This window comes from Anastrepha obliqua, chromosome 5 (assembly GCF_027943255.1).
Source record: "Anastrepha obliqua isolate idAnaObli1 chromosome 5, idAnaObli1_1.0, whole genome shotgun sequence".
Classification (NCBI taxonomy): domain Eukaryota; kingdom Metazoa; phylum Arthropoda; class Insecta; order Diptera; family Tephritidae; genus Anastrepha; species Anastrepha obliqua.
Window position 1 is genome coordinate 95992240 of NC_072896.1, and position 12124 is coordinate 96004363.

The 12124-nt window shown below is 33.8% G+C and overlaps 1 protein-coding gene across 3 annotated transcripts in view; it reads left to right on the forward strand.

Annotated features, from left to right (window-relative positions):
* Positions 1 to 11532, forward strand: part of LOC129247325 (uncharacterized) — a 242798-nt gene extending 231266 nt beyond the window's left edge. For all 3 annotated transcript variants that reach the window (XM_054886411.1, XM_054886413.1, XM_054886412.1), the window contains one exon: positions 10279 to 11532. In XM_054886411.1, the coding sequence (XP_054742386.1) occupies positions 10279 to 11130 (852 nt within the window). In that variant the 3' untranslated portion in view covers positions 11131 to 11532. The remainder of the gene's footprint in view (positions 1 to 10278) is intronic.
* Positions 11533 to 12124: the final 592 nt, after the last annotated feature.

Below are 12124 nucleotides of genomic sequence, written 5' to 3' on the forward strand. Positions count from 1 at the left end.
GAAATTATTACATTTACCACTTTTCCCATTATTGATTCCTCTATTTTGTATTGTAACAACCGTCGTGCGGTAAATTGTCAATTACACGCATCATGGCGTATACGTAACATAACAAAGGTGTGCGTGCAATTGTAACTACTTTCGCTACGCATACTCATATATACAAGTGTACATATGTACATATCCCCTTTATCTATTCATAGATATCACTCATACGCCAAGTATGTCATTTCCAATCAAAATTAATATTTGTTTCTACTTTATTACACGTTGACATTGAACTTGTGCGCATATGGCGACATGCAATATTCGCATACCTAAACATAAATATTATACTTACATATACCATATATGAAAGAGCGTATCTCTAGCAGGGTGAACTTGTTTGAGGATAAAAACCTCTTACGAGAAGTTTGGCGAATAGTTTTTAAATGCTGATATTAGTGACTTACCTTAATAACGAATGAGGGGTATGGACATGAACAATCTTTTCTTAACTTATCGTACAGAACGTGACCTTCCTTATTTTAGACACTTTTACTGTTTTGGATGACTGGCAAACTTAAAATACCCAGCCATCTGCAATATGTCATCGTTTGTTAGGGAGACAAAGTGGTTTCACTACATTGAAAATTAGAGGGGGAACTTGATCCAAAACTGGTGGTATTACAATGGACCTCCAGGCTTAAGTTGAGGTGACAACTACTATCACCTAGCTTAACTTATCTTAAAAAGATGATTCAATAGAAGATTCTTTTGAAGATTGCCACTGCCACTTCAAGTCAAACATTTTGTGCTTATGAAGAAGCATTTTGCGAAATAATGCAGCTAATTTTTTTATTGATCTCGTATACAGTTTTGATATGACAGCCTTTTCCTTAATCTCGCTTAGATCAAAACGAATTTCTCCAATTGCATGACTATTTGTTTATGGAAAAACTTTCGTATGATGGATGCTGAATTTTAGTTTTACTTCGGCGATGAAACTAAAATAGTTATTTTTATTTATATACAAATATTTGCTAATAGTTCTCTGTCTAATATTCAATTCCTATGCAATAGAATTAGTGCTCTCAGGTTAGTGATATTTCAAATTAAATACGGCGATCGGTAGATCCATTTGGGATGGTGCTGTGAGAAACTAATAACTTTTGCTACCTTCTCTCTGATTTTGGCTGGGAAAAGGCTTGAAAACTGTTGAAAGATGTTTCGCATATTCTATTGTTTCTGTAAGAGTGATTCTAGAAAGATGGTGTGCCTCCTTTAACGTAATGTGCCTCTTTTAAGGGGTTAGGGTAAGTCAGAATTAAAAAAAATTTAATTTTTTTGCATTTTCTTAAAGTATGATATCTTAAAAATTTTGTGTGCAAATTTGAAGTTAATCCGACAAATAGTTTTCGAGTTATTCAACAATTAAGGGGGGGGGGGGTAAGGGATAAAAATCGATTTTTTTTGCATGTTATTGTAGTAAAACATTTCAAAAATACCGTGTTAAAATTTTAAGTCAATCCGAGCAAAACTTTTTAAGTTATAGAGCATAAAGCCGAGCCGCCTCAAACATCTGCCGAGACGCAGCAGTTGCGCGCCTAGTCCGTTACAAACTTTAAACGCGGTTTTCTCGAACCTTTTTTTTTAAAGTGCGTAGTCATTGGCATTTAAAAACTACTCAACCGATCCTTTTGAAATTTTGCACACATATTTTACATATAAAAAACCTCCCCGCAACGTTTTTTTTCCCCCATTTTTTTTATATTAAGGTGGTTTTACACCTACAAAATGGCGGAATTTTTTCGTCAAAAATCACTTTTTACTTCAAACGACTACCAAATGGCTGAAAATGAAAATAAATCGTCAAAATAAACGTTGGGGGGAAGTTTAACTCTTACTTTAACTAAATTATTCGATTTTTTTGATTTCAGATGATTCTAAGCTGAGATATGCTGACTACTGCAAAATGTATTTTTGAAAAGACGTCTACGTAAATGTGCTCTCATTCGCTCATTTTGCAATATTTTTACATGAAAATATAATTAATATATAATATGCAACAACTTTTAATAAACTGACTTGAACCGTTTCGCTACAATATATTCATGAAAAAAGTGTTTTTTTAGCGTTTATCCCTTACCCCGCCCCCCCTTAACAAAGGGCGCTCGAGCGCTCCGGAGCGTTCGAGGGCAAGTAGCAAAACTTCAAATGCGTTTTTCTCAATACTACATTTTTTGAACTGGTGATCACTGTAAGCGGTTTTTGCTTGGTAGATTTCAATAAAATGTATACTGCTTTTGAAAGACATAAAAAACTCGTGCCTGATCGAAGGATTTAATTTTTAAAAATTTCGATTTTGTTTTTAAACAATTAATTGTCGGTTTTTTTTCGAAAATCACGAAATATTTTTCGTGAGGCCGCCATATAGTTAATTTTTAAAAGAAAAAAAGCTTCAGGCACACGATTATATGTTAAAAAAAACTAATTTCTCTTGTCCAATTGATTTTAGATAAATCTCCAAGGACTTGTGATGATCACCGCAGAGTACTTCTGGAGAAACGGGCTCTACACAAACAGTGATAATTTTTACAATTATTAATTTTTTTTGTTGAAATTTTGCTAAAGTCAAGTTGAAACATGATGTATTAATGCTATGTTTTTATTTTTGTAAAATAAAGTAACTGATTAGCAAAAAAAAAAATTATTGAAAATCATAATTTTTCGGCCATCTGACTACCCTTAACACCTTAAGAGTTGTTTTATTTTGCGTCCTGGTTGAGCTTCCTTTTGTCATTCTTATTTCTGATTGATTTCCAAATCCATTGCAGCTTGCGTTTTTCTTGTATCAGCTTTTTTATATGAGCGTTCATGCGAAGCTGATTGCCATTTTCTGGCGTGGCTGCCCACGCGGCGCTCTGAATCCAATTATTTAGCATTTCGGTGGCAGTATCTATAGTATATCGGTTTTTGATTTAAACGGTTTATGTCAAATGCATTAATGATGCGAACGCTTAATAGCTCTATGATCCACTGGCTACTGCAATATTTTTCCAAATATTGTACCTCTTTCGATTTTTTGTTTGAGGCGCTTATCATTAAGTAATTTTTATTTCAGTTTACCTATTACTTTGAAATCGAAGTAATTATCCTCTTAAATAGCGTTTCCATAAAGTTCAAAAACGATGTTTTAGATCTGCATACCCCAGTTTATGTTTACATCCACTTTGCTCACATATGCGAATATATTTCTCGGTTTCAATTGCTTTAGTAAATCATTTCTCATGACCCCCCGCATCTGGCGTTTATTGCTATCATAAATTATTAATCACCGGTATGTCAACTGTGTTTGTTCTTGCTTTTTTACTGCGCACTTTCGTATCTCTAGTGTGAATAAAGCTCATATTTTTCTGATGAAAGGGGATTTTAGTTTCGAATTGAGTGAATTGAAGTGAAAGGCAGGCGACTAGTGAGCACTAACAAAACAATACTTTGGTAATTTATATGCTCCACTAGTTGCTTCTTCTGTTTGGTTTATTATTCAGCAAAATTCATACGGAAAGCGGAAAACAAAAGTGCAATTTAAAAAACTGCTTTATTTTTTTCTTATGCTCCATACTAGTGAATTTTATATGCACTTTCAAAAAATTCAACAAAAATTAAATTTCAAAAGAAAAATTTAATATACTTGCATACGAATTCTATTTGTACATGCAAAGGCACGCGCCGTACGATTTACAAAAAGGAAACGAGCGGAAAGGGAAAAGATGCCGCAGGGTTGAGTGGCACACATTTACTACCCGCAGCGCTTTGGGCGATGCTATCAAAATAAGATGAAGAAAAAGTAAAACAAAAGCAAGCATTTTGGGCGAAAAAAATGTGAGAAAGGAGGAAGCGATGAATAAATTTGAGTTTGTGTTGATATAGCGAATTGAGAGTGTACGAACAGTCCCTGCAGTAAATAAGGAAACTCGCAAACAAGGCATTTTGCAGTTGACTGCCTTAGGGAGACTCGGGAGAACCGAGGATAGCGAAAGTATTGCCTAAGCTTCAGGGTGAGCTCGTTTTAAGACTTTATTTATTTGAGCTTGAAAAACTCGAAGAGTGCATCAAAGCACTAATACATATAAAGGTGGCGCAAAATTAATCATTGTAAATGGCATCGTAAGTCAATCATATTTGACACTGCAATATACAAACAGACAAGCAATAGAGCGCGTAAAGGTAAATAAAGATTTCCATCACTCAAAAATTTTTTTTTATTTAGTAAAAAAAGTTATTCGAAAACAAAATTGGGCGATTAATTTTGAGGCACCATAGAAGGCAAACTATTGTTTGTGCTGACTTATAAAGCATTTTTGTTAAATCGGGAACTCCAATTTAGCAAAAAAAAAGAATATATAATAATTATTAATAATTAAATTAAAAATTTATTTTTTTTCCATAAAATGTGAATATAATATAATCCTTTAAGAATATGTCAACAAATTTTTAGAACGTTAATTTAAGTATTTATTATATTATAGAGCGTGAATCGTGACGACTCTATTCTTTGCGTTCGAGCGCTGGGAGAGGTAGAGTTACGTTGCATTCAAACTTTAGACGCATTTTTCTCAAAACTATATTTTTCGAATTGGCGTACACGATAACTCCCAGAAATTTTGCACACATCCTTTTTATGATATTACTTTCTATGTGAATTGACGCCGATGCTACAATGTCCGCCGATTGAGAAGCCCCGCTGCGACCTTCCTGGAAGAATTGAGTGTACATCCGCCATTTTAAATGATTAAAATAAAAATATGTATAATAAATTGTATAAATGAATTGTATGCCAATTTTGAAAACAATATATTGACTTCTACATTTTTAATAATTTTAATAAAAAACAGGGAAAATATGGCCGACAGGTAACTGTCCCCTTAAGGCCTGCGTTGGTTGAACTTTGTGACTCGGAAGACTCTTGTTGTTAGTCTCTCTAGTATGCAATCAGTGCTCACTTTCAATTTATTATATAGAGAACGACCGAACATAATTTTTTCAGGCCGCGCCGAATTTGGGCCAATTTTGGCTGAACCCGAATCGAAAGCGACCCGAAGTATAAATAAGCTTGAAGTTTTTAAAAATTCTGTATTTTTATTGGAAAAGAAGACAAAAAAGGTTCATACGTATCAATCAGACGAGGGTTGCTATTTATATTTCTGTCCAAATAATGGAAAAATAAACTTTCAAAGTTGCAGATGGTTTTATTGCATGCCAAAATATTCATCATCATGATCAATAGACTTTTCCATTGGCTTTGACCAATTTCGGAGTATTTTGTTCATTCAAGCTATCATGGACGTTTATTAAATAAGAAGTGGAAGCCAACGTGAACACTTTTTTTTACCACAAGTTGTTCATGCATAATCTAATAGGTATTCGTCATAAGAATACCTCGCCCAAAGTTGCCTGATTTAGTGGTATATGACATGACAATCCCACTCAATAATTTTGCCCACAGCATCGATAGGATAAGTGACCAATTCGTTATTTAACGAAAAATAATTTCTTTTAAGGGGGGAAACTGGTTTAGGAGGTCGAAATTTTTGTGTTTTTCGTGAATTTTTTAACAAGGAAGAAATAATCAAAAATTGTTTAAACTTAGAGGGTATTTTACTCATATTTTTAAGTACACTTTTAAACTTTTCAAGCTATTTCCGCCGGAAATAGTGGCGTTAGAGCGTGCTGTTCATAGACGATCGCTATCCGAGTATCTGGCTGGTGGGCATTCCTGAAGTTGTAATTTTTCTCTGTGATCAACAACATTTTTTCTTTTCATTCACAACATGTCTCCTAAGAATATGAACCTAATTTTGATAAAATTATATTGAAAATGGCATGTTTTTGAGGCGCTTGAACACAATGTCATTTTTTTATCTATTTTGCTTAAAAAAAATATTTTTAATGATAATATAGCCCAAGAATTAGGTTCACATAAATTAAAGTTGAATAAAGAACACTCCCCAAAAATTTCAAAACGATTGGTCGATAACTTTTTGAGCTAGAGTGCCCACCAGTTGAAAAAAGTCGTTTCGAGAAAAACGCCGTTCTAACTACCGCGCGCTACGGTGTCGAACCGACGGGCGGTCACTTAAGTGCTCATAGAATCGGGAATAATGCGAATTTTCTTTAAACATTTTTTCCGCATATTCTTGAGTAGTTATACTAACAATTTATGCAATAAAAAAATTTTTTGATTTTTGATCAGTCTAAACTGGTTTCCTCCCTTAATGTTATTACTAGAAGTCGCCATCATGTAAGTCCCAGAGGCTGTTTTGAATTTATTCTGAAGGAATACAAATTAAGAAAAAAGAGACCTTTTATTGTCGAAGCCGAGACAAAAGCGAATAGAACTTTTGTAACCACAGTCGAGGCCAAAGTGCGGTTTTTCTCTATAATTTATAAGCCCTTTGGAATGAAATGAAAATCGTAAGGCGCAATTTGCTGCATATTAACAAGCGAAATGGAAACATAAGTCAGTATACAATTCGATTCAAGGCTCTTAGTTTTCGTTTCTTTGGTGACGATTTTATTTATCACATTCAGTATCAATTGTAAACTTAGTTCGAAATCGATCCCTATTTCGCACTGAAAGAAAAAATGGTTATATAATTTATGTAGTTTGTACTGGTGCTGTTGTTCATTTAAAATTTTCTAGATTTATTTTTTCGTTAATGCAAAAAGTTTCTTACTATTCCCATTTTAGTTTTCGGTCATTTTCTATCACATTTTCCATCTATGCAATTTTCGGTTTTTATGAAAACAATCTTTTATACCTACAGTTAATTATTCCTGTTGTGAAAAAATTCCTAGAGGGTATTTCCACATGTGCATTACATACATGCGCATACAAGCTGATGGGATTTTAATGGCGCCCACCAGCGTAAACACCCATCGAAGTTGTTTGGAAGATACCAGGCTAAAAGATCTTAAGCGCACTGTTGCCAAAAATGTAGGACAAATGGTAGGAAAAAAGCGAATTTCTTAAAAATAATTTATGGCAAAGAATTCAAGTGAAAAGGCCCAAAAACGCAGGAACCTAAAAAGTTAAATAGGGAACGAATATATGGAATAATTGGAGGAAAGAAGCTGTAAGCTAGTGGCAAAAAAATAAAAAAATATTTTAAAAGGAGAATACGAGTATAGATTTATCTAATTAAAGTGCTAATAATATAGATTTACATATTTCTCAATATGGACATCAAAGTACAGTAAAAGTAAAAATGCAAAAAAAAAACACAATTTGTGTATAAGGAATGCCAATATTGGCTGATTGGTGTACCAACAATTAGATTGTGCACATGCACGTATGTGGTATTTAGATGATAATTGGACACATGTCGCTCATTACTACATTAGCAACATAATCAAAAAAAAAGTATACATTTTTTTGCTTCTTTATGGTGCATAAAAAATTGCTGGCGATAACTATTAAGGGGTCCCGGTGGTCTAGAATTTTGAAACAATCGTTTTTTGTGTTTTTATTTTGGAACAGGCTTTTAAGAATATACTGTCAAATTTTTGGTAGCATATTCCCAGTATTTTCGATTCTACAGCCGTTTTAGCAGGTAGCGTCAGATTCGTCACGTGGCGTCATCAATGGTCGCATTTAAATGTAAACTCAATTATCTCAACTATTTAACCGAATTATCTTTTTTTTAATATGTTGTTAACCACATCAATGGCTATCGCCCGTACTAGAATCATAGTATTTTTTCAATTATTTCTTATGTTTGTATTAAAAACTAGTTTTTTTTTTATTTTTTTATACATATTTTTTTTAGTTTTTCTTTCGCCCATATCTTAAATACGTGATACACATAGTATGCATGAAAATGCACAATAGTCTTTAAAAATTTACATTTCTACATGAACAAAATTTTAAAATAGTCTTTTATGGACCGAAATTCGCAGCATTCATACACCCAAAGCGGTTCTTCTTCCTGTGCTGAACAATTGCATACATTTAGTTATTTTCTTTTATTTACATTCATTTCGGCACATATTCAATTCCCTGACAATTCTCTTTTAATCCAGCTTAACAGTTGCTGTACACAATATTTGGTTGGACGTTTTGGAGATTTCAGGATTTTCTATTTACAAAGGCGACGGAAATTGTATTCTAGTCTGTGGAAGCAAGAAATTGAGCAAATATTTAGGCGCTCTCATGCAAGTGACGTCTGAAATTAAGCAAAAAGGAAATAGAAATATAGTTGAGTAAATTACATACTTACAAGCACGGATACAACTGAATACTGATACCTTTTCATGGGAAGAAAAATGATTTTTACAAAATACTGGAGTCTACATACGAACAGCATTAGGAAATTTAATTCAGGAATAGAATAACGAAAATTTGATTTTGTTGAATTAGTATTTCCCTATGCAGGAAAGAAAGAAATTCTCGTCTGCTAAGATTTAAAAACAAAAATATGTGTAATTACGTTTCGTAAAGGCGGTGATTAAATTGAAAAGTGAAAATAAAGGGAGGCTATGGGAAGGTATAAGGAATATCAATAGACATTTGTCGAAACAGTTTATCTGGCTTTAAGAGCTTTTGTTTACAGGTTAATAAATTCTGATTTATTATAAGAATATTTCTCATTTTATTACAGTTTTGTGAGGCTGCAGCTGTAAATGCTTAAAGTATTAAACATTATTTGGTGAAAAGCAAGCACTTTAGTAGCTGACAGAAAAGCAGTGCTAAGCCGACTTAGGTTGTACTACCGAAAGAGAAATAACAATTGAAACGAATTACTTTCCGTCAGTCCTTGCTTTGTTAGTTAAAATTTTTTGTTCCTTGTTTGTTTGTTTTGTTGGTTTTTTGCTTCCGAATTTTAAACTTCATTCTTACTGACTTATCTATAATACATTTTCCTCCAATTCAAGTTTGCTTCAAATAAGCGTGCATGTAGGTATGTATGCATATATGTATGTATGTATGCATGTAGTTACTTGTACATAGTATGTATTTTAGATGTTTCACTTCAATTTCAATCAAAAGTTATCACGAACAATATGCAACAAATATCTATGCTCATATGTCTGTGCGTATGTAAGTGCCTTATAGCTGTTGAATTTTTTAGAGCGGAAATTGATTGCATAATTTTCAGCTGAACGCGCTTACCTACCTAACAAAACCTAGTACAAAAAAAAAAACAAGAAGAAAAAAACGGCATTCGCCCATAGGGGATTGCAATATTCCAGGTGCACCTTTAATGATTTGAAGTGAAAATGATTAAATGCATGTAAATTCAAGTAAAAAATTTCAATTTTTTGCCACAAATAACTTCGGTCAAAGTTTTGAATACCAGAGAGTAAAAATATAATATTTTAAAGCCATATGGTTTTTTCCTAAAAATCTGGGTTTTAGGGTGCTTTGTTCTTTACATGTGAGGAGGTACCTTCAAATCGGTTCAGCTTACGTAAATTTTAATACTTTTCTTAAAATATAAAAAAATTGATTTATATAAAAAATTAAACTGAAAAATTTATTTAAAAAATTCCTATGCCGATTTTATTTTTTTAATGAAAAGTGATGCTCCTACTATTTTTTGTTGAGCACATTTCTTTGCATAGGGTGTTTTTTTAGCTGCATGAGAATTATCGATATCAATAACTATGGTTTGACAGCTGAGAATGGCAAACTGTGTTGACATTTCTGTTCACTTAGGTTTGGAAAGTCAGCATGAATCGCTTAACACCACAACTATGCTTCCAAATTGTGGAAATTTACTTTGAAAAAAAAAAGAAATTCTTCATTCATAGAACGAATTTTTCAAGAAGCCGTCGAAATATTGATTCCTAGTTGTTCTTGTCAACTTGTTGGTCTTTTTCCTGTTCTTATATTTAAAATGTTGTTAGAATTTTCTTAGAAATATTAATTCACGTAAATTTTAACATTTTTCTTAAATAAAAAAATAAATAAAAAATTCTACATATTAAATTAAAAAAATTATTTGTAAAAATTCCTTAGCAAAAATAATGCCGATTTTATTTTTTTATGAAGACTGATGCTCCCTACCATTTTTTTCGCGCGTCGAAATATTGATTCCTAGTCGTTCTTGTCAACTTGTTGACCTTTTTCCTGTTCTTATATTTAAAATGTTGTTAGAATTTTCTTAGAAATTTTAATTGTATTTGAAATTCTTTGTAGATGCTGCCTTTTAAAACTCTTATTTTTATTGACTTTTTAAGCCCCAGCTCCAGTTTCTAATACACTCCTTACTTTGCTTCTATTTATCTTTCCAGCTCCACAACATGCAACGTCGTCGCTTAGGCTCCGTTGGCGATTCGGCGCCACCATCCGAATCCTCCGAGGGCACAAACTCTTCCGAGCAGAACGAGCTGATGATCAATCCTGATTGGTCGACACACTCACACACCTCCTCGGTACACACAAATACGCACACCACTGCGTCGACCACCAATACAGTCAACAATCACAATAATTCATATTTCATTGGCTCCGACGTGGATGCCGACACGCTCAGCATCGACACCACAAGCAACTCAAATCTATCCGAATACGAACGCGGTCAAGTGGAGAGTTTTTTCGGTGGCTTGGGCACAGAAATATTTGTATGCTCATCGCTAGCCAACCTCTACGAAGGCACCGGCAAGGAGGGTGATTGGCGTCTCGTCTTCACCGGCATACCAGTCGTCTTGCACGATCGCGGCAGTGCACGCGCACGCACCGTACCACGTGTCACACTCGTGCTAGCCGAACGCGGTTCCTCCTTTGCGCTCTGGTCGGATCGCATTGATAATTTGTCAAATTATCGCGTCGCTGGCCCATCCTTTCACACGATGTGCCTCTCAACGAACCATCAGCAACTGATTGGCTTCAGTTTCGATTCAACCGACTCGGCACGTGAACTCTATCATCACATTGAGAAGCTGGTGAGTGATCCGGAGAATATAGCGCTCTCAGTGCCGGGGAAAAAGAAGCAGAAACAGAAGCGTGTGAAGCCAGCACCGTTGCCGCCCAAATCGCAGATTTCACAGCCATGTCAATTTCAGCACGTAACGAGTGTCACGAAGGACGACACAGACCGGTACTATAGCATGCAGGCATTCGCGCCGTCGGTAAAGCATCGTTGAGGGGGCGCCAGTGCATGGCAGTGGGAGTGAGCGAGGGATAGGTGTAATGCAGAAGCCATAAAGTTACACACATACGTGCATGCATATGTATGTATGTATGTATGCGCATGTTTCGTGTGTATTTTAAGTGAAGTGAAACGACGTCAATTCGTCAGCTTAGTCACTAAGTAACCTTTTAACAATCTGAAATTTTTATCAGTAATATTTCTATAGAAAAAAAAACTATATGACAACAGCAAACAGTTATAGTAAATGATTGAGTTTATCTGCGTATCTGTATGTGTAGCTTAAAAGCATAAATCGTCGTTTGTATATTTCTACGCGCCTGCAAGCCAGACAATTTTGTGTAATAACTAAAGGGAAAATCAAAGTAAAAATTAAAATTAAAATAAAAATATTTAATATATTTGTGCATGTGTATGTGTACATATGTTACACTGAATTTGTATGTTGCATATGCATGTTTATCTGTGATATAGACAAAAATCCATTTTATATATACGAAATAGTTATATAACTGAAATCGGTTTTGTTTTTAAGGATTTCTTGCAATTTTATATCTACAGACAGACAGACAGATAAATAGATATGTAGATATTAAGCGCAAACGAACGATAGCGAATACGAGTAATCGGGCGGAGGCAGTTAATTAAAGCGAAGTGAACACTTCGCAAGGATATCCAGGATATTTCATATTATATTAAAGTCCATAATTATTCTTAGTCCTAAGACATATTTATATTGTGGTTATTAAAAACTTATCGTCGTTATAAATAATTATAAATATTAAAAAATACACAGTTAAAGCAAAATATGTTAAATTCATGGGAATTGAAATTCCAGTTGAATAGCAAAATGTGAAGTATAAGATTTTGTAGTTGATTAGAGTTTGGTTTTTGTTCGAAGTTTTCACATTTTTAAACGATTTTACAAGGAACGATAGTTATTATATGCGAAAAAGGTGCATAAAATATTTTTTAATTTTAGAAATTTT